Below are 20776 nucleotides of genomic sequence, written 5' to 3'. Positions count from 1 at the left end.
TACTTTGTTTGTTGTGACTGGTTTTCTGGGTGTCTGTTGTGTACTTTTGGTGAAGGTTGGGTTTGTGTGTGTTGTTGGTTGTGGTCTGCGTTTCTTGTGGATTTTGCTTATTGTTGGCTGGTTGTCCTTTGTGGTTTTGTAGTGTGTGTTAATGGTTGGATTTTGTGTTGGTTGGTTGTGTTTTTGGTGGGGGGTGTTGTGGGTTTTGTATTTTGTGTCTTGGCGCTGGAGTTTTTGTGGGGTTGGGTCTGGGGCTTTGTGCATTGTTGTTTTGTGGGTTTGTGTTGTGAGGGTTTTGTATGTTTCTGGTTGTATTGTGGGTTCTCTGAGGTTGTATGATTTGTATTTTGTGTGTTGTTACTTGGTTGTGCTTTTTGGTGTTTGATTACTGGGGGGTTGTGTCATCATTTGGACAGGGTGTTTTGTGAAACCTTGGTGGGGCTTGTATGATTCTGTGTTACATTTGTCATATTGTGTTTGGCTTCATTTTGGGAGATGTGGTGTTTTCATTTGTTGCTTCATTTGCCTGTTGTGCGGCCTGCTTGTGTGTTTGTCTGCAACGCCCCTCTGGCAGGTTGTGTTTTGCGAGGGTGTGTTTTTGTGTGGCATGTCGGTTGGTTGTGTTTTATTGCTGCGTTGTGTGGGACCTGGAGGTAAGGGGTTAGCAGTTGTGTTGTGGGTCTGTGTTGTGATTCTCTCCGGTGCGGTTGGGCGCTGGTTACCCTTGCCTGGCTGTGCTTTGCATGTATTGTGTCCTGCTGTTGGCTTGTGTTTGGTGTGTTTGTGTTGCCATCTCCTCTGCTGTGTCCCATCACGAGCCCCTTGGGGCTGCTACACAACTCAATGCGCACAGAACGGCAACCAGGAGAACAAGTGATTCAAACACCCCACGCTGCCCAGAGGGGAGAGTCCCATAAACCAGGAAGGGAACCCAGGAGTCCTGGCTCCCAGCCCCCCTCCCGCGCTGTGGGGAAAGGGGGGAGCGAGGGAGCGAAGAAGCAGGTGACGGAGGAAGAAGGATTGTAAAATCGATGGGCTGAGCCAGCCAGGGCACGGAGCTGTCGCCCGCACGGATATATGAGCTTCCTTGATACACTCCGACTTCCACCCCTCCGCCGGCCCGGCTCCTTCCTTCCCTCCATCCCTCCACCGGTGCGGCTCCTTCCTTCCCTCCATCCCTCTGCCGGCCCGGCTCCTTCCTTCCCTCCGCCGGCCCGGCTCCTTCCTTCCCTCCATCCCACCGGCTCCTTCCTTCCCTCCATCCCTCCGCCGGCCCGGCTCCTTCCTTCCCTCCATCCCTCCGCCGGCCCGGTTCCTTCCTTCCCTCCATCCCTCCATCCCACCGGCTCCTTCCTTCCCTCCATCCCTCCGCCGGCCCGGTTCCTTCCTTCCCTCCATCCCTCTGCCGGCCCGGCTCCTTCCTTCCCTCCATCCCACCGGCTCCTTCCTTCCCTCCATCCCTCCGCCGGCCCGGCTCCTTCCTTCCCTCCATCCGTCCACCGGTGCGGCTCCTTCCTTCCCTCCATCCGTCCACCGGTGCGGCTCCTTCCTTCCCTCCATCCCTCTGCCGGCCCGGCTCCTTCCTTCCCTCCGCCGGCCCGGCTCCTTCCTTCCCTCCATCCCACCGGCTCCTTCCTTCCCTCCATCCCTCCGCCGGCCCGGCTCCTTCCTTCCCTCCATCCGTCCACCGGTGCGGCTCCTTCCTTCCCTCCATCCCTCTGCCGGCCCGGCTCCTTCCTTCCCTCCATCCCTCCGCCGGCCCGGCTCCTTCCTTCCCTCCATCCCACCGGCTCCTTCCTTCCCTCCATCCCTCCGCCGGCCCGGCTCCTTCCTTCCCTCCATCCCTCTGCCGGCCCGGCTCCTTCCTTCCCTCCATCCCACCGGCTCCTTCCTTCCCTCCATCCGTCCACCGGTGCGGCTCCTTCCTTCCCTCCATCCCTCTGCCGGCCCGGCTCCTTCCTTCCCTCCGCCGGCCCGGCTCCTTCCTTCCCTCCATCCCACCGGCTCCTTCCTTCCCTCCATCCCTCCGCCGGCCCGGCTCCTTCCTTCCCTCCATCCCTCCGCCGGCCCGGTTCCTTCCTTCCCTCCATCCCTCCATCCCACCGGCTCCTTCCTTCCCTCCATCCCACCGGCTCCTTCCTTCCCTCCATCCCTCCGCCGGCCCGGCTCCTTCCTTCCCTCCATCCCTCCGCCGGCCCGGTTCCTTCCTTCCCTCCATCCCTCCATCGGACCGGCTCCTTCCTTCCCTCCATCGGACCGGCTCCTTCCTTCCCTCCATCGGACCGGCTCCTTCCTTCCCTCCATCCCTCCGCCGGCCCGGCTCCTTCCCTCCTTCCCTCCATCCCTCCGCCGGCCCGGCTCCTTCCTTCCCTCCATCCCTCCGCCGGCCCGGCTCCTTCCTTCCCTCCTTCCCTCCGCCGGCCCGGCTCCTTCCTTCCCTCCTTCCCTCCATCCCTCCGCCGGCCCGGCTCCATCCTTCCCTCCTTCCCTCCGCCGGCCCGGCTCCTTCCTTCCCTCCTTCCCTCCGCCGGCGCAGCTCCTTCCTTCCCTCCATCCCTCCGCCGGCCCGGCTCCTTCCTTCCCTCCATCCCTCCACCGGCCCGGCTCCTTCCTTCCCTCCATCCCTCCGCCGGCCCGGCTCCTTCCTTCCCTCCATCCCTCCGCCAGCGCGGCTCCTTCCTTCCCTCCATCCCACCGGCTCCTTCCTTCCCTCCATCCCTCCACCGGCCCGGCTCCTTCCTTCCCTCCATCCCTCCATCCCTCCGCCAGCCCGGCTCCTTCCTTCCCTCCACCCCTCCGCCGGCCTGGCTCCTTCCTTCCCTCCATCCCTCCGCCGGCCCGGCTCCTTCCTTCCCTCCATCCCTCCGCTAGCGCGGCTCCCTCCATCTCTGCCCCCTGTTCCCCAGCCCAGATGGAGGGAAGGGGAAACTCCCTGGGGCAGTGTGTTTGGGGGGGCAGCTTTTCCCCCCACATTGCTCCCCCCACCCATGGAGGGCTTGGGGAGGGGCATGGAGGGAGGGGTTCTTGCAACCCCCCTATTTCTCCTTTCCCCACCCCCACTTCCCTTCCCCACCCTTCACCTCCCCTGCCCCATCCCCCCTCCCATCTCGCTACCCACCCCCATCCCCCATGTCTGGCAGGAGTGGGTGTCTGGAGCCAAACAAGGGCCCCCTGCTGCAGGAGGGGGACCCAGCACGGGGACCCCCCAGCAGACAACCCCCCCATCTGGGCCTGGCCCTCAGCCCCCCACCTTCTCCCATTCCTTCTCCCATCCATCCTTCCATGTCCCATCTGCCCCTCCCTCAACCCCCTCCTTCATCCATCCTCTCACCCTCCACCCCTCCTTCCATCCTCCCACCCCCACCCCTCCATCTCCACACCCCTCCATCCACGCGTCCCCCATCCACCCCTTCATCCATCCTCCCACCCCCCACCCCTCCATCCCTCCTTCCATCCTCCCACCCCCCACCCCTCCATCTCCACACCCCTCCATCCCTCCTTCCATCCACCCGTCCCCCATCCATCCCTTCATCCATCCTCCCACCCCCCACCCCTCCTTCCATCCACCCGTCCCCCATCCACCCCTTCATCCATCCTCCCACCCCCACCCCTCCATCCCTCCCTCCATCCACGCGTCCCCCATCCACCCCTTCATCCATCCTCCCACCCCCCACCCCTCCTTCCATCTCCACATCCCCTCCTTGCATCCACCCCTCCCTCCATGCCATATCCATTGCACCTTCCATCCATCCCTCCATCCATCCTCTCACCCCCACCCCTCCATCTCGCCTTCCATCCACCCCTCCATCCCCCACACCCCTCCATCTTCCTGTCTCAGTCCTCTCTCCTCCTCTTCGTCCATCCCCCCTTCATCGCTCTCCTCCCCTTCCCCCTGTCCCATTCCCCCTCTTTCCTCCCTCTCCTCCTCTGTCTCCTTCCCCCCTCCATCTCTCTGTTTCCTTCCCCCTCCGCCTCCTTCCCCTCCCCTCCAATCTCCCCAACACATTCCCCCTCTCCTTCCTCCCGGGTCTCCTCCCCCACCTCCAGCCCTGTCTGTCTCCTTCCCCTCCATTTCCCCTGGCCCATTCCCCCTCTCCTGCTCTGTCCCCTTCCCTCTCTCCTTCCCCTCCATTTCCCCTGGCCCATTCCCCCTCTCCTGCTCTGTCCCCTCCCTCTCTCCTTCCCCTCCATTTCCCCTGGCCCATTCCCCCTCTCCTGCTCTGTCCCCTTCCCTCTCTCCTTCCCCTCCATTTCCCCTGGCCCATTCCCCCTCTCCTGCTCTGTCCCCTCCCTCTCTCCTTCCCCTCCATTTCCCCTGGCCCATTCCCCCTCTCCTGCTCTGTCCCCTTCCCTCTCTCCTTCCCCTCCATTTCCCCTGGCCCATTCCCCCTCTCCTGCTCTGTCCCCTCCCTCTCTCCTTCCCCTCCATTTCCCCTGGCCCATTCCCCCTCTCCTGCTCTGTCCCCTCCCTCTCTCCTTCCCCTCCATTTCCCCTGGCCCATTCCCCCTCTCCTGCTCTGTCCCCTCCCTCTCTCCTTCCCCTCCATTTCCCCTGGCCCATTCCCCCTCTCCTGCTCTGTCCCCTTCCCTCTCTCCTTCCCCTCCATTTCCCCTGGCCCATCTCTCCTGCTCTGTCCCCTCCCTCTCTCCTTCCCCTCCATTTCCCCTGGCCCATTCCCCCTCTCCTGCTCTGTCCCCTCCCTCTCTCCTTCCCCTCCATTTCCCCTGGCCCATTCCCCCTCTCCTGCTCTGTCCCCTCCCTCTCTCCTTCCCCTCCATTTCCCCTGGCCCATTCCCCCTCTCCTGCTCTGTCCCCTCCCTCTCTCCTTCCCCTCCCTTTCCCCTGGCCCATTCCCCCTCTCCTGCTCTGTCCCCTCCCTCTCTCCTTCCCCTCCATTTCCCCTGGCCCATTCCCCCTCTCCTGCTCTGTCCCCTCCCTCTCTCCTTCCGCTCCATTTCCCCTGGCCCATTCCCCCTCTCCTGCTCTGTCCCCTCCCTCTCTCCTTCCCCTCCATTTCCCCTGACCCATTCCCCCTCTCCTGCTCTGTCCCCTCCCTCTCTCCTTCCCCTCCATTTCCCCTGGCCCATTCCCCCTCTCCTGCTCTGTCCCCCTCCCTGTCTCCTTCCCCTCCATTTCCCCTGGCCCATTCCCCCTCTCCTGCTCTGTCCCCTCCCTCTCTCCTTCCCCTCCATTTCCCCTGGCCCATTCCCCCTCTCCTGCTCTGTCCCCTTCCCTCTCTCCTTCCCCTCCATTTCTCCTCTCCTGCTCTGTCCCCTCCCTCTCTCCTTCCCCTCCATTTCCCCTGGCCCATTCCCCCTCTCCTGCTCTGTCCCCTCCCTCTCTCCTTCCCCTCCATTTCCCCTGACCCATTCCCCCTCTCCTGCTCTGTCCCCTCCCTCTCTCCTTCCCCTCCATTTCCCCTGGCCCATTCCCCCTCTCCTGCTCTGTCCCCTCCCTCTCTCCTTCCCCTCCATTTCCCCTGGCCCATTCCCCCTCTCCTGCTCTGTCCCCTCCCTCTCTCCTTCCCCTCCATTTCCCCTGGCCCATTCCCCCTCTCCTGCTCTGTCCCCTCCCTCTCTCCTTCCCCTCCATTTCCCCTGGCCCATTCCCCCTCTCCTGCTCTGTCCCCTCCCTCTCTCCTTCCCCTCCATTTCTCCTGGCCCATTCCCCCTCTCCTGCTCTGTCCCCTTCCCTCTCTCCTTCCCCTCCATTTCCCCTGGCCCATTCCCCCTCTCCTGCTCTGTCCCCTCCCTCTCTCCTTCCCCTCCATTTCCCCTGGCCCATTCCCCCTCTCCTGCTCTGTCCCCTCCCTCTCTCCTCTGTTCACACGCTGCCAGCCGGAGTGAAGCGATGGGAAATCGATCCCACTTACTCTGCTCGCGGGAAGAGGGGGCTCCGCCGGGGGTGGGGGTGGGGGGGAGCTGGGCTCCGGCCGCTCCCCTCCTCCAGCGCCTCCCCCTGGCTCAGGCCCGGCCCGCGGATCGATCGGGGCGCCGCCGGGGCTTTCCCATTGATTTACACTGCTCCGCGCCCGCCGTGCTCCGCTCCCTCGCTCCGGAGCTGCCGGCAGCCGCGCCACACAATGGAATAATCAATTTCCCTCCCCCCCCGCCCTCCAGCACCTCGGCGGGGGGGCGGCAGGGAGCAGGTGCAGCTGAGCATGATGGGAAATGTAGTCTCTCGCCCCCCCCCGCAGGCTCTTCCCCCCCCGCCTCTGCACCCCGGGAAGGACAGAGTGTGTGGAGGGGGGAGCCGGGGGATGGGCCGGGAGTGTCTCACCGCCCCCCAGTAGGTGCACTGCCCCCCCCAGTGCCCCACAGCGGCCCCTAGAGGGGAAAGGGCCGTGTCTCCACCCCAGCCAGCAAGTCCCCCCTGGGGCTGGACGCAGCGCCCCCTAGAGACAAAAGACCCCGTGCCCCTCCCTGTGAGCCAGCCAGACCCCCCAGTCCATTCCCACAGTGCCCCAGCCCCCCACAAGCTTTCCCCTCCGGACCCGCTTCCGAGGCAGGGCAGGGCTATTCTCCACGTTACACCTGGGGAAACTGAGGCACGGGGCGGCTCAGGGGTTCACTCCACTCCCGGCCCAGCCTGTGGCAGGGCAGGGAGCTTGGGGCCAGTAGGCCTATTCGGACAGGGCACCCTTGAACTTCACCCTGCCTTGGGGTGACAGCTGGGGGGATGGAGAGAGTGTGGCAGGGGTGTCTGTGCCCCCTCCCCCAACCCTCCAGCCCCTTCCCTATCCCCTCTCCCTCACCTCACCCCACTCTGATCCTCCAGCCCTTCTGCAACCCAAATCCTCCAGCCCCTGCCAACCCCACCCATTCCCCTGCCCCCCACACCCGTAGCCGCCAACCTCCCCTACTCCACCTTCCATACACCCTAGACTCACATCCCTTCCCCCTAAATCTCCCCCACATCTCATCCCCTGATCCCAGAGCCCTTCACTCACGCCACCTACAACCTCCCCATCTCTCCTCCACCCCACAGCCTTTCCCTCATAATCACCCCCTCTGCCTTCTTCACCCTGCATCTCCCCACGGCTGCCTCTGAGCGGCCAGTGGCGCTGCAAACGGAGAGAGAACAGCAATAATCAGCTGTGTGCCTGCTCCCCCTGCTCTGACCACTGGCCCCCACTCTCATCCCAGAGCCAGGGAGAGAACCCAGAAGTCCTGGCTCCCAGCCCCTTGCTCTAATCACCAGGCACCACTCCCCTCCCAGAGCCAGGGAGAGAACCCAGGAGTCCTGGCTCCCAGCCCCCTTGCTCTAACCACTAGCTCCCACTCTCATCCCAGAGCCAGGGAGAGAACCCAGGAGTCCTGGCTCCCAGCCCCCTTGCTCTAACCACTAGCTCCCACTCTCATCCCAGAGCCAGGGAGAGAACCCAGGAGTCCCTGCCTCCTGGTCCACAAGGGGTTAACCCCATCTCCTCATTAAGGACCCTCCATCCTGCTGCTCCTAATTGCAGCTTTCCGGTCACCATAGCAACTGGGAGCAAAGAAGCGAGACAGACGCAGTTGCCGGGGAGGGGGAGTGAGATAGAGATAGAGGCCAAAGACACCGGTTTTCCCAATCCCTTAGTCGTCTAGAACTATAGCTCCCAGAATGCCCTGCTTCCTGTGGCACTACAACTCCCAGAATGCCCTGCCCCCATTGGCACTACAGCTCCCAGCATGCCCCGCTCCCCTAGAACTACAGCTCCCAGAATGCCATGCTCCCTTTGGCCCAATCAGTTCCCTGAACACCGTGATCTCCTGGAACTACAGCTCCCAGAATGCCCCGCTCCCCACAGAACTACAGCTCCCAGAATGCCCCGCTGCCCACAGAACTACAGCTCCCAGAATGCCCCGCTCCCCACAGAACTACAGCTCCCAGCATGCCTCGCTCCCCATCAGTCTCGCGTGACGAAGCAAGTTCATTCTCCAAAGAGAAAACTCCCGCCCCCTGGCCGTGCCGGCAGGTGGGACCCGGCGGGGAGTTGGGCCGGGGCGAGGTCGGTGCTGGCCCCGGGACAGGGAGTGGGGCTGGGTGAAGTACATGGCGCTATGGGGCTGCCATGTGGGGCTGGGTGGGGGCTGTCACGTGAGCAGGGAGCTGGGCTGGGTGGGGGCTGTCACGTGGGCAGGGAGCTGGGCTGGGGCACCGTGGGGCTGGGTGGGGGCTGTCACGTGGGCAGGGAGCTGGGCTGGGGCACCGTGGGGCTGGGTGGGGGCTGTCACGTGGGCAGGGAGCTGGGCTGGGGTGCTGTGGGGCTGGTGGAGGGTGCCATGGGGCAGGGAGCTGGGCTGGGGTGCTGTGGGGCTGGGTGGGGGCTGTCACGTGGGCAGGGAGCTGGGCTGAGTGCTGTGGGACTGGATGGGGGGATGTCATGTAGGGCAGGGAGCTGCGCTGCGGTGCTGTGGGGCTGGTGGAAGGTGCCATGGGGCAAGGAGCTGGGCTGGGGCACTGTGGGGCTGGGTGGGGGCTGTCATGTGGGCAGGGAGCTGGGCTGGGGTGCTGTGGGGCTCAGTGGAGGGTGCCATGGGGCAGGGAGCTGGGCTGGGGCACCATGGGGCTGGATGGGGGCTGTCACGTGGGCAGGGAGCTGGGCTGAGTGCTGTGGGACTGGATGGGGGGATGTCATGTAGGGCAGGGAGTTGGGCTGGTACACCGTGGGGCTGGGTGGAGGGTGCCGTGGGGCAGGGAGCTGGGCTGGGGCACTATGGGGCTGGGTGGGGGCTGTCGTGGGGCAGGGGACTTGGCTGGGGCACCGTGGGGCTGGGTGGAGCAGGGAGTTGGGCTGGGGCACCATGGGGCTGGGTGGGGGCTGTCATGGGGCAGGGGGCTGGGCTGGTGCACTGTGGGGCTGGATGGGGGCTGTCGTGGGGCAGGAGGCTGGGCTGGGGCACCGTAGGGCTGGGTGGGGGCTGTCATGTGGGGCCGGGACCAGGGGGGCGCTCAGTGGCTCACTCCCCCTCTCCTGCCCCCAGAGGGGCGCCATGCCGTGGGGCAGCATCGAGGTGGAGGCGAAGTTCACGGCTGGGCCGGACACGGAGGCCAGGCTGGCGGCGCTGGGGGCAGCCCTGGCCGGGAGCTCGTCCTTCCGTGACCTCTACTACGACACCCCCGACCTGCGCCTGACGCGGGCCGACCACTGGCTGCGGCTCCGCCAGGGGGCCGGCTGGGAGCTCAAGTGCCCCCCAGAGCCGCCCGCGGGGGGCACCAGCGGTGTCCCAGAGGCCGCGGCCCAGGAGCCTCCCGCCGTGGCCACCACCTACCAGGAGCTGACGAGCCCCCGCGCCATCGTGGGCCGGCTGTGCGGGGTGCTGGGCGTGGCCCCCGCGCCCGCCTGGGACGAGGTGCCCAGGGCTGTGGCTGGCCTGGGCCTGCAGGAGTTCGCCAGCTTCGGGACGCGGCGCCGCAGCTACCGGCTGGGGGGCCTGCGGGTGGACCTGGACCAGGCGGATTTCGGCTACGCCGTGGCCGAAGTGGAGGCCCTGGTGGGGGCCCAGGAGGAGGTGCCGGCGGCACTGGAGGAGGTGCTGCAGCTCCGGCGGGCACTGGGTGAGCAGCGCCGCGGGCACCGGTACGGGGGTGGGGGAGCAGGGACGCCCCTGCTGATCAGGGCTTCTCTCCCCTCCCAGGGCGGGACGGTGCCACCCGTGTGCCCGGCAAGATGAGCGTCTACCTCAAGCGGCATCGCCCCCGGCACTACCAGGCGCTGCTCCGGGCAGGGGTGCTGGTCAGGGACCCAGAGCCGCCCCCCCACAGCGATGACACGGCTGGGCCTGAGACGCTGGAGAAACGGGGCCCCTCCCAAGTGATGGAACTGGCACGGGGGCCGGAGGGCAAAACGGGGCATCCTAGTGCAGGGGGGGATTGGGCATAGACGGGCCCCCTCTGCAGCACAGTGCCTGCTAGCGCTGGGGGGGCGGGATTGGGCACAGACTGACCCCCTCCACAGCACAGTGCCCCCTAGCGCCGGGGGGGAGGGATTGGGCATAGATGGGCCCCCTCTGCAGCACAGTGCCCCTTAGCACAGGGGGGGATTGGGCACAGACCGACCCCCTCCAAAGCACAGCGCCCCCTAGTGCCGGGGGGGGAGGGATTGGGCATGGACCTGGCCCCCTCTGCAGCACAGCGCCCCCTAGTGCCGGGGGGATAGGGCCTGGACCGGCCCCTCTGCAGCACAGCACAGCGCCCCCTAGTGCCGGGGGATTGGGCCTGGACCAGCCCCTCTGCAGCGCAGCGCAGCGCAGCGCCCCCTAGTGCCGAGGGGATAGGGCCTGGACCGGCCTCTCTGCAGCCCAGCGCAGTGCCCCCTAGTGCCGGAGGGATTGGGCCTGGACCGGCCCCTCTGCAACCCAGCACAGCGCCCCCTAGTGCCAGGGGGATTCGGCCTAGACCAGCCCCTCTGCAGCGCAGCGCAGCGCCCCCTAGTGCCGAGGGGATAGGGTCTGGACTGGCCCCTCTGCAGCCCGGCACAGCGCCCCCTAGTGCCAGGGGGATTGGGCCTAGACTGGCCCCTCTGCAGCCCAGCACAGCGCCCCCTAGTGCCGAGGGGATAGGGCCTGGACCGGCCCCTCTGCAGCCCAGCGCAGTGCCCCCTAGTGCCGGAGGGATTGGGCCTGGACCAGCCCCTCTGCAACCCAGCACAGCGCCCCCTAGTGCCAGGGGGATTCGGCCTAGACCAGCCCCTCTGCAGCGCAGCGCAGCGCCCCCTAGTGCCGAGGGGATAGGGCCTGGACCGGCCCCTCTGCAGCCCGGCACAGCGCCCCCTAGTGCCAGGGGGATTGGGCCTAGACTGGCCCCTCTGCAGCCCAGCACAGCGCCCCCTAGTGCCGAGGGGATAGGGCCTGGACCGGCCCCTCTGCAGCCCGGCACAGCGCCCCCTAGTGCCAGGGGGATTGGGCCTGGACCAGCCCCTCTGCAACCCAGCACAGCGCCCCCTAGTGCCAGGGGGATTCGGCCTAGACCAGCCCCTCTGCAGCGCAGCGCAGCGCCCCCTAGTGCCGAGGGGATAGGGCCTGGACCGGCCCCTCTGCAGCCCGGCACAGCGCCCCCTAGTGCCAGGGGGATTCGGCCTAGACCAGCCCCTCTGCAGCGCAGCGCCCCCTAGTGCCGAGGGGATAGGGCCTGGACCGGCCCCTCTGCAGCCCGGCACAGCGCCCCCTAGTGCCAGGGGGATTGGGCCTAGACTGGCCCCTCTGCAGCCCAGCACAGCGCCCCCTAGTGCCGAGGGGATAGGGCCTGGACCGGCCCCTCTGCAGCCCAGCACAGCGCCCCCCAGCTGCAGCCCATGTAAGGCTCCCAAGGTGAAAGAACAGGCCTGTAACAGTAGGGCCCTATGGGGCTGGCCCACGGCCGAGCGGCTCCCTGCAGCGTTACCCATAGGCCTGGTTCACACTACAGCGTTAAATCTATTTAAACAGGGTTAAATCGATTTAACGCTGTACCTGTCCACACTACAAGGCACTTTAAATCGATTTTAAGGGCTCTTAAAATCGATTTCTGTACTCCTCCCCAACGAGAGGAGTAACCCTAAAATCAATATTACTATATCGATTTAGAGTTAGTGTGGACGGAAATCAAAGTTATTGGTCTCATTCTCTTACTGAGCTACCCAGAGTGCACCGCTCTGGAAATCGATGGTAGCCTAGGACCATGGACGCACACCACCGAATTAATGTGCCCTAGTGTGGACGCGTAAATTCGATTTTATAAAACCAGTTTTAATAATTTCGATTTTATGCTGTAGTGTAGACGTGGCCTCAGTCACACGCCGGCAGGCACCTGGCTTGGCCCCGGCCCAAGGGTGGAAACAGAGGAAGGCTGCAGCTGTGCAACCTGCCCCTGTTTGACCCCCTGTGGGGAGGATGTGGACAGCTGCCCCCCACCCCATCCCAAATAAATTCAACCCAGTTATGCTAGGATGAGGCAGCCCACACCTGGGGAGGAGGGGAGTTTGGGCTGGCAAAGAGCTGGGGGCTATGGGGCAGGGTTACGGTCATGCTGGGCTCCGGTTGCCCCCCAGCTGACCAATGGGATAGGACAGGGACCCTTGGCCGAAGCTGAGCAGGTTGTGCTGCAGCGCGGTGCCCTCTAGTGATGGGCCGGGCAGGGGACCCCTGTGGTGAAGTGGGGTTTTCCCGAGTTTTCCAGGGGGCTGCATGCAGAGGGAGTGCGACTCAGTGTCCCCGGGTGTTACTGGTTTAACAAGGGAGGGGAGAGGGAGTAGGCTGGGACACAGGACCGGAGAGGGAACTGGGACCCCAGCCGATGGCCTGGGGGACGGAGACCCCAGCGACTGGTGCCCTGGGGACCTGGCTCAGGAGTCACAGCCGGTTCCAGCCGGGGGGAGGACAATGGGCTGCAGGGACAGGACTGGCCCAAGGGGGGCTGAGAGGAGGAGACCCAGGCCCGGTTTCCGACCCTGTTTCCCTGGAGAGAAGCCAATGGACAGAGGGGGCTGGGGGTATCGGAGGCCCAGCTGGGAAGCAGGGGGCTCGGGGCTGGAGAGGGGGAGCAGGCAGAGCCCCCCTGGCTGCAGGGGGACTGGGATGTGCTGGGCTGGGGGAGCCTAGGCCTGAGGCCGGAGAGTTTCCTGTGCTGAGTTCAACCCTCAATAAACCCTCCTGTGTTACACTGGGGGAGAGTCGCTCCGGGCTGGAGACCAGGGGGCATCAACCCCTTCGGGGGGTGGAGGCCTGGGGGGCCCCAGAGCGAGGGGACTCCCTGAGGGGCCCGCGGCAGAGACAGACGTGCTGAGGCTCAGAGAGGTGCGGCTCCAGGAGGTGGAGGGGCCTGACCCCCCGGGAGAGAGTGGCCCCCCGAGAGGGGCTGTCACACTGAAAGGGGCACCCCCCACGGGGCCACTATCTGACAGTCCGTAACAGCCCCCTAGTGACCAGCTGGGCGACGGGCCCCAGGGCGCGGCGCCCCCTAGTGGACACTTGGACCAAGAGATGTTCAGGGGCTGATTTTATTGTCTCACACTGTCCGCATGGGAGAGTTGCTGGGCGGGGTGGGGGTCACTCCATGGGGGGCAACGTTGCCCCGTTATCACCTCCGGAAACCTAGAAAGGAAAGCGAATAAGGGAGCACGGCCGGAGAGCGAGCGGGCGAGTGACAGATCCCAGGCCCCGCTCCCCTCCTGGAGCTGGGAGCGAACCCCAGCATCCTGCCCCCTCTGCTCTAACCACTAGACCCCACTCCCCTCCCGGAGCTGGGAGCGAACCCCAGCATCCTGCCCCCTCTGCTCTAACCGCCAGACCGCACTCCCCTCCCGGAGCTGGGAGAGAACCCCAGCTTCGTCCGCACCTAACCCCGTACAGCCCACTCCCCTCCCAGAGCCAGGAGCTGGGTGACGGGCCTCCCCTCAGGCTGTTCACCTGTAGGACCCCGCCCCCCCCCCCCCCCGAGGGGCTCCCCTTCCACTCACCCTTCTTCCGCCCCTTCTTTGCGCTCATCTTCCTCCTCTTGCGCTGGGGGCTCAGCGCCTGGCAGGGGAATGGAGATGATTAGCAGGGGCGGCTCAGCCCCAGCTCCCGCCCCCCCCTCGCTCCGCGCTGCCTCACCTCTCCAGTGGGGGGCGCTGCCCCGCTCAGGGCGCTGATGTCGCCGAAGTGGGTCACGGAGTGGAGCTGGGCCCCCAGCATGGCCACGTGGCGCTGCCGGGCCTTGTCCCGCCGACTCATGTTCAGCCTTACCAGCATGTCCTCCTCATAGCGCTTCCTGCAACGACAGGGCCCGCTCTAACCACTAGCCTCTACTCCCCGAGCCAGGAGAGAACCTACGGGTCCTGGCATCCAGCCCCCCCAGCTCTAACCACTCCCCCTGCTCCACTCTGCCCCTCCGAGCCAGGACAGAACCCAGGAGTCCTGGCTCCCAGCCCCCTGGCTCTAACCACTCATCCCCACTCCCCTCTGCCCCCCCAGCAGGACAACCTAGGAGTCCTGGCTCCCAGCCCCACCCTAACCACTAGCCCCCACTCCCCTCTGCCCCCACCCCCAAAACCAGGATAGGACCCAGGAGTCCTGGCTCCCAGCCCCCATCCCCTAACCACTAGACCCTGTGATGTGTGAGCCTTACTGTTCTGCATGAATGCTGTGTGTGCCTCAGTTTCCCTGTGCATTGCACCAATGTCTAGGTGGTGGGAATAGGGGTGTGTGACTTTTGCGGGGCTGCTCCAGCTGCCTGCAGGGATGCTATGGCCGCCCCTTCATAACCTAAGACCCAGGACGGGGGTGCGACCAGGTGACTCTTGGCCCCGAAGGGAGACAAAGGCTGGAGGAGGAGCAACGGGCAGGGCCGGGGCCAGGCGGCTGGAAGCGAGTCAGTCTCGGCTGGGCTGGCTTGGGGCGCAGGGGGAGGAAGAGCCCTGGCTCTGGACTCCCCTCCCCAAGATGGACCTGACTTAGGGGTCCGGAGTCGGTACCTACAAGCTCTGTCCTACGCTGGGTTCCTGCCACTGGCTGCGGCGTCGGGGGGCAGGGCCCTCGGGCTCCCCAGGACCCCCTGGGGGGACTCGCTGCAGGACGCGCCCAGGGGGACGGGGACGCTGGATGCTCCGGGGTCAGGCCCAGGAAGGGGGAAGCCCGGGAGCCAGGCTGCTCCCAGAGGAGAATCCCCTGAGTCCCGGCTGGCTGCGTGGGGAGCAGCTCCCGAGCATCCTCCGGGAACTCCCGGACACCCAAAGCCAGGGACATACCCCAGGAGTCCTGCCTCCCTGGCCCCCTGCTCTAATCGCTAGACCCCACTCCCCTCCTAGAGCCAGGGACAGACCCCAGGAGTCCTGCCTCCCTACTCTAACCACTAGACCCCACTCCCCTCCTAGAGCCAGGGACAGACCCCAGGAGTCCTGCCTCCCTGCCCCCCCCCGCTCTAACCACTAGACCCCACTCCCCTCCTAGAGCCAGGGACAGACCCCAGGAGTCCTGGCTCCCAGACCCCCCTGCTCTAACCACTAGCCCACACTCGCCTGTGCTCATCCTCCTGGCTCTGCCGGGTCGCGTGCAGGTAGCGCCCCTCTCGGATTTCCTCCGGCGCCTCCGAGAACTGTTCTTTCAGCTCCCAAATGACGGAGCTGCTCAGCGCTCGCTTCTTCGCCCGCTCCAGGGCCTCCTTCTCCCGCTCGGCCGCCGTCTCGTCTAAGAGGGGGAGGAAGGGAGACAGATAGAGATGGGGTGGAACGCAGGGGCTGGGTATAGGGGGACCCCCCACCCGGCGCTGAGATGCGGCCACCTCTGGGGTGGGACACAGGGGCTGGGTATAGGGGGACCCCCCACCCGGCGCTGAGATGCGGCCACCTCTGGGGTGGAACGCAGGGGCTGGGTATAGGGGGACCCCCCACCCGGCGCTGAGATGCGGCCACCTCTGGGGTGGGGCATGGGGGCTGATTGTACAAACCCCGCTGTCTTTCTAAAGCTGGCCTAGAACCCAGGGGGCCGGGCTCCCAGCACATACCATAATGCACCGGGACCAGCCGGGGTGGGACGTATTTCCGGTCCCCTCCTTTGCCCAGGGGCTTCTTCCCAGCAGCTTTGCCCTCAGTGGCGTCCGCCTCCTCCTCGTCGCTCACCTGCAGGAGAGAAAACAGCCTGTCAATCAAGGGCTGCCCCCCAACGCAGGCCGAGCCCAGGGGTATGTGGGGAACCCCATTTCTCCTTCCAGAGTCAGGACAGAACCCAGGAGTCCTGGCTCCCAGTCCCTCCCCGCTCTAACCACTAGACCCGACTCCTGTCCCAGAGCTGGGGATGGAACCCAGGAGTCCTGCCCCTCCCGCTCACCTTGCTCATCATGTTCCTGGGATCTGGTTTGAATCTCAGCGGATTGTCGTCTCCTGCAACGAGAGCGCCCCAGGGGGGCATGGTCAGCAGGGGGGCCAGTCACACCCGCCCACCCCCCTCGGTGCCCCCAACTCACCCACGGCGCCCGTCACAGCCACCTTCACCAGCTTGTCAATCTGGTACCGGAGTTTGTGCTCAATGGGGCGCATCTTCTCCAACACCTGGGGGAGGAGGAGTGTGGTGGAGGGATCAGACGTGGGGAGACCCTGCCCCCCCAAGAACCCACCACACCCAGGAGTCCTGGCTCTCAGACCCCCTCTGCTCTAACCACTAGCCACCCTTCCCCTCCCAGAGCAAGGGCTAGAACCCAGGAGTCCTGGCTCCCAGACCCCTCTGCTCTAACCACTAGACCCCCCCTCCCCTCCCAGCCAGGATAGAACCCAGGAGTCCTGGCTCCCAGACCCCTCTGCTCTAACCACTAGACCCCCCCTCCCCTCCCAGCCAGGATAGAACCCAGGAGTCCTGGCTCCCAGACCCCTCTGCTCTAACCACTAGACACCCCTCCCCTCCCAGCCAGGATAGAACCCAGGAGTCCTGGCTCCCAGACCCACCCCCCCACTCTAACCACTGGACCCCACCCCACTCCTGGAGATACCCCGAGAGCCCTCCAGCAGTCGCCCACCGTGCGCAGCTCCACCAGGCGCAGGACGGCCGGCTGGGCCGCCAGGGACCGGCCCAAGCTCTTCTCCAGCACCAGCTGGGCCAGGTCCTGCAGATAGAAGAGCAGCAGCTGGGCCTTCAGCTCCAGGAAACTCAGCCCCTGCGGAGGGGAGAGGCGTCAAGGGGGCAGGATGGGGACCCCCGGGAGAGGGACTGGGGGGATGGGGAAACCCGGGAGGGGGGGATGGGGACCCCCAGGAGAGGGACTGGGGGGATGGGGACGCCTGGGAGAGGGACGGGGGGGACACCGTGGGAGAGGGATAGGGGCAAGATGGGGGGGCACACCTGGGGTAGGGGAGAGGAGAGATGGGGGCAGGATGGGGGGACACCCAGGGGCATCTAGAGGAGAAGACGCAGCAGGTCCCCAACGCTCTCACCTTCTCTGTGCGGAAGGCGCCAGCCCGGACCCTCTGCAGCAGCCCCTGGACATGGGCTGTGACCCCGACAACCTGGGGGGGAAGAGGGGGTGAATGGGGGCCTTGCCCGGGGGGGCGGCCACGATCTAGGATGGGGGGTCGGGGTCTCTCTCACCTGCTCCTGGAGCGATCCCAGCAGGGCCAGCGCGGGGGGCAGGTCGGACATCAGCTGCTCCTGCAGGGTGCGGAGACTTCAAACAGCCACCCCCACTTCTCCCCCTGCCAGGCCCCCTCCCACGTGCACCCTCAGCCTCCCCCCCGGGACCCCTTCCCCAGCCTCTCCCCCCCCGTGTGCCCCACACCCAGACCCCCTTCCCCAGCCTCTCCCCCTCCCCCGTGTGCCCCACACCCTGACCCCCTTCCCCAGCCTCTCCCCCCCCCGTGTGCCCCACACCCTGACCCCCTTCCCCAGCCTCTCCCCCCCCCGTGTGCCCCACACCCTGACCCCCTTCCCCAGCTTCTCCCCCTCCCCCGTGTGCTCCACACCCGGACTCCCTTCCCCAGCCTCTCCCCCCCCGTGTGCCCCACACCCGGACCCCCTTCCCCAGCCTCTCCCCCCCCGTGTGCCCCACACCCGGACCCCCTTCCCCAGCCTCTCCCCCTCCCGTGTGCCCCACACCCGGACCCCCTTCCCCAGCCTCTCCCCCTCCCCGTGTGCCCCACACCCGGACCCCCTTCCCCAGCCTCTCCCCCTCCCGTGTGCCCCACACCCGGACCCCCTTCCCCAGCCTCTCCCCCCCCGTGTGCCCCACACCCTGACCCCCTTCCCCAGCCTCTCCCCCTCCCCCGTGTGCTCCACACCCGGACCCCCTTCCCCAGCCTCTCCCCCCATGTGCCCCACACCCGGACCCCCTTCCCCAGCCTCTCCCCCTCCCCGTGTGCCCCACACCCGGACCCCCTTCCCCAGCCTCTCCCCTCCCCCGTGTGCCCCACACCCAGACCCCCTTCCCCAGCCTCTCCCCCCCCGTGTGCCCCACACCCGGACCCCCTTCCCCAGCCTCTCCCCCTCCCCGTGTGCCCCACACCCGGACCCCCTTCCCCAGCCTCTCCCCCTCCCCCGTGTGCCCCACACCCAGGACCCCCTTCCCCAGCCTCTCCCCCCCCGTGTGCCCCACACCCGGACCCCCTTCCCCAGCCTCTCCCCCTCCCCCGTGTGCCCCACACCCAGACCCCCTTCCCCAGCCTCTCCCCCCCCGTGTGCCCCACACCCTGACCCCCTTCCCCAGCCTCTCCCCCTCCCCCGTGTGCTCCACACCCGGACCCCCTTCCCCAGCCTCTCCCCCCATGTGCCCCACACCCGGACCCCCTTCCCCAGCCTCTCCCCCTCCCCGTGTGCCCCACACCCGGACCCCCTTCCCCAGCCTCTCCCCCTCCCCCGTGTGCCCCACACCCAGACCCCCTTCCCCAGCCTCTCCCCCCCCGTGTGCCCCACACCCGGACCCCCTTCCCCAGCCTCTCCCCCTCCCCGTGTGCCCCACACCCGGACCCCCTTCCCCAGCCTCTCCCCCTCCCCCGTGTGCCCCACACCCAGACCCCCTTCCCCAGCCTCTCCCCCCCCGTGTGCCCCACACCCGGACCCCCTTCCCCAGCCTCTCCCCCCCCGTGTGCCCCACACCCGGACCCCCTTCCCCAGCCTCTCCCCCTCCCGTGTGCCCCACACCCGGACCCCCTTCCCCAGCCTCTCCCCCTCCCGTGTGCCCCACACCCGGACCCCCTTCCCCAGCCTCTCCCCCTCCTCGTGTGCCCCACACCCGGACCCCCTTCCCCAGCCTCTCCCCCTCCCGTGTGCCCCACACCCGGACCCCCTTCCCCAGCCTCTCCCCCTCCCCCGTGTGCCCCACACCCAGACCCCCTTCCCCAGCCTCTCCCCCTCCCCGTGTGCCCCACACCCGGACCCCCTTCCCCAGCCTCTCCCCCTCCCGTGTGCCCCACACCCGGACCCCCTTCCCCAGCCTCTCCCCCTCCTCGTGTGCCCCACACCCTGACCCCCTTCCCCAGCCTCTCCCCCTCCCCCGTGTGCTCCACACCCGGACCCCCTTCCCCAGCCTCTCCCCCCCGTGTGCCCCACACCCGGACCCCCTTCCCCAGCCTCTCCCCCTCCCCGTGTGCCCCACACCCGGACCCCCTTCCCCAGCCTCTCCCCCTCCCCCGTGTGCCCCACACCCGGACCCCCGTCCCCAGCCTCTCCCCCCCCGTGTGCCCCACACCCGGACCCCCTTCCCCAGCCTCTCCCCCTCCCCGTGTGCCCCACACCCGGACCCCCTTCCCCAGCCTCTCCCCCTCCCCCGTGTGCCCCACACCCAGACCCCCTTCCCCAGCCTCTCCCCCCCCCGTGTGCCCCACACCCGGACCCCCTTCCCCAGCCTCTCCCCCCCCGTGTGCCCCACACCCGGACCCCCTTCCCCAGCCTCTCCCCCTCCCGTGTGCCCCACACCCGGACCCCCTTCCCCAGCCTCTCCCCCTCCTCGTGTGCCCCACACCCTGACCCCCTTCCCCAGCCTCTCCCCCTCCCGTGTGCCCCACACCCTGACCCCCTTCCCCAGCCTCTCCCCCTCCCGTGTGCCCCACACCCGGACCCCCTTCCCCAGCCTCTCCCCGTCCTCGTGTGCTCCACACCCTGACCCCCTTCCCCAGCCTCTCCCCCTCCCCGTGTGCTCCACACCCGGACCCCCTTCCCCAGCCTCTCCCCCCCCGTGTGCCCCACACCCGGACCCCCTTCCCCAGCCTCTCCCCCCCCCCGTGTGCCCCACACCCGGACCCCCTTCCCCAGCCTCTCCCCCTCCCCCGTGTGCCCCACACCCAGACCCCCTTCCCCAGCCTCTCCCCCCCCGTGTGCCCCACACCCGGACCCCCTTCCCCAGCCTCTCCCCCCCCGTGTGCCCCACACCCGGACCCCCTTCCCCAGCCTCTCCCCCCCCCGTGTGCCCCACACCCGGACCCCCCTCACCGGCAGCCGGGGCCCCGCCTCCGACGCCTCCATCCCGGCCTCCCCGCACACTGAGACACGCGGCGCCGGGCGCTCTGGCCACTTCCGCCTCGGTGCCCGCCTCGGCCAATCGGCGTCCGGAGTCCCGCCTCCTGGCCGCTGATCGAGCCAATCAGAGCATCATTTCCGCCCTGTTATCGCGGATCGGCCAATAGAGGCGTGGCATCCTTTGAGTTTAACCCCGTTTCCGGTGGGGAGGGGAATCAACCAATCATAGCCCCGTGTCCGCCTCAGCCCTCAAAATTTAAGCCAATCAACTTCCGGGCTCCTCCCATTTGGCCCTAACGGGCCAATTAGACTGCGGGGGGGGCGGGATAATAGTGATTGACAGGGATTGAGACCAATGGGAGGGAGAGAAGCCTTTGAGTCCTGGCTCCCAGCCCCTCCCCCCCGAGAACCCAGGAGTCCTGGCTCCCAGCCCCGCCCACCGCTACCCCCCCCCCCCGAGAACCCAGGAGTCCTGGCTCCCAGCCCCGCCCACCGCTACCCCCCCCCCCCCGAGAACCCAGGAGTCCTGGCTCCCAGCCCCGTCATATGGTGCCCACGCCTGGCCCCGTGCGGCCCGTGGGGGGGTCCCCTCAGTGTGACAGCCCCTCCCGGGGCCAGGCCCCTCCGCCTGTCTGAGCCTCGGCACGTCTGTCTCTGCCGCGGGCCCCTCGCTCTGGGCCCCCCAGGCCTCCACCCCCCGAAGGGGTTGGTGCCCCCTGGTCTCCAGCCCGGAGCGACTCTCCCCCAGCCCAGCACATCCCAGTCCCCCTGCAGCCAGGGGGGCTCTGCCTGCTCCCCCTGCTTCCCAGCTGGGCCTCCGACACCCCCAGCCCCCTCTGTCCATTGGCTTCTCTCCAGGGAAACAGGGTCGGAAACCGGGCCTGGGTCTCCTCCTCTCAGC

The 20776-nt window shown here is 67.2% G+C and overlaps 3 protein-coding genes across 4 annotated transcripts in view; 1 reads left to right on the top strand and 2 right to left on the bottom strand.

Moving 5' to 3' along the window:
• The window catches only part of ZFHX2 (zinc finger homeobox 2), a 32715-nt gene extending 26707 nt beyond the window's left edge, over positions 1 to 6008 (bottom strand). The window contains 1 exon segment of the mRNA XM_050918956.1: positions 5874 to 6008. The gene's annotated coding sequence lies outside the window, so the exon portion shown is untranslated.
• A 1836-nt stretch (positions 6009 to 7844) lies between these two features.
• On the top strand, positions 7845 to 10148 carry THTPA (thiamine triphosphatase). 2 transcript variants are annotated; one of them, XM_050918910.1, is made up of 3 exons: positions 7845 to 7991; positions 8970 to 9541; positions 9622 to 10148. In XM_050918910.1, exons 2-3 carry the CDS (start codon positions 8977 to 8979, stop codon positions 9864 to 9866), a joined length of 810 nt encoding a protein of 269 aa, XP_050774867.1. In that variant the 5' UTR covers positions 7845 to 7991; positions 8970 to 8976; the 3' UTR covers positions 9867 to 10148. The 2 variants fall into 2 exon arrangements, with proteins under 2 accessions (XP_050774867.1, XP_050774868.1); XM_050918911.1 differs by lacking the exon at positions 7845 to 7991 and having other exon boundaries at positions 8918 to 9541.
• Positions 10149 to 12941: 2793 nt separating this feature from the next.
• On the bottom strand, positions 12942 to 20138 carry NGDN (neuroguidin). Its single transcript, XM_050918912.1, has 11 exons — positions 19849 to 20138; positions 17017 to 17076; positions 16863 to 16934; positions 16448 to 16585; positions 15902 to 15986; positions 15766 to 15818; positions 15443 to 15557; positions 14954 to 15126; positions 13555 to 13707; positions 13419 to 13476; positions 12942 to 13053 (listed from the first exon to the last, which is right to left on the bottom strand). Exons 1-11 carry the CDS (start codon positions 19879 to 19881, stop codon positions 13040 to 13042), a joined length of 954 nt encoding a protein of 317 aa, XP_050774869.1. The 5' UTR covers positions 19882 to 20138; the 3' UTR covers positions 12942 to 13039.
• Between the last annotated feature and the right edge of the window lie 638 nt (positions 20139 to 20776).

Source organism: Gopherus flavomarginatus, chromosome 11, assembly GCF_025201925.1.
Source record: "Gopherus flavomarginatus isolate rGopFla2 chromosome 11, rGopFla2.mat.asm, whole genome shotgun sequence".
NCBI lineage: Eukaryota > Metazoa > Chordata > Testudines > Testudinidae > Gopherus > Gopherus flavomarginatus.
The sequence above is the reverse complement of the archived record's forward strand: the minus strand, read 5'-3'. Positions and strand labels throughout refer to the sequence as shown.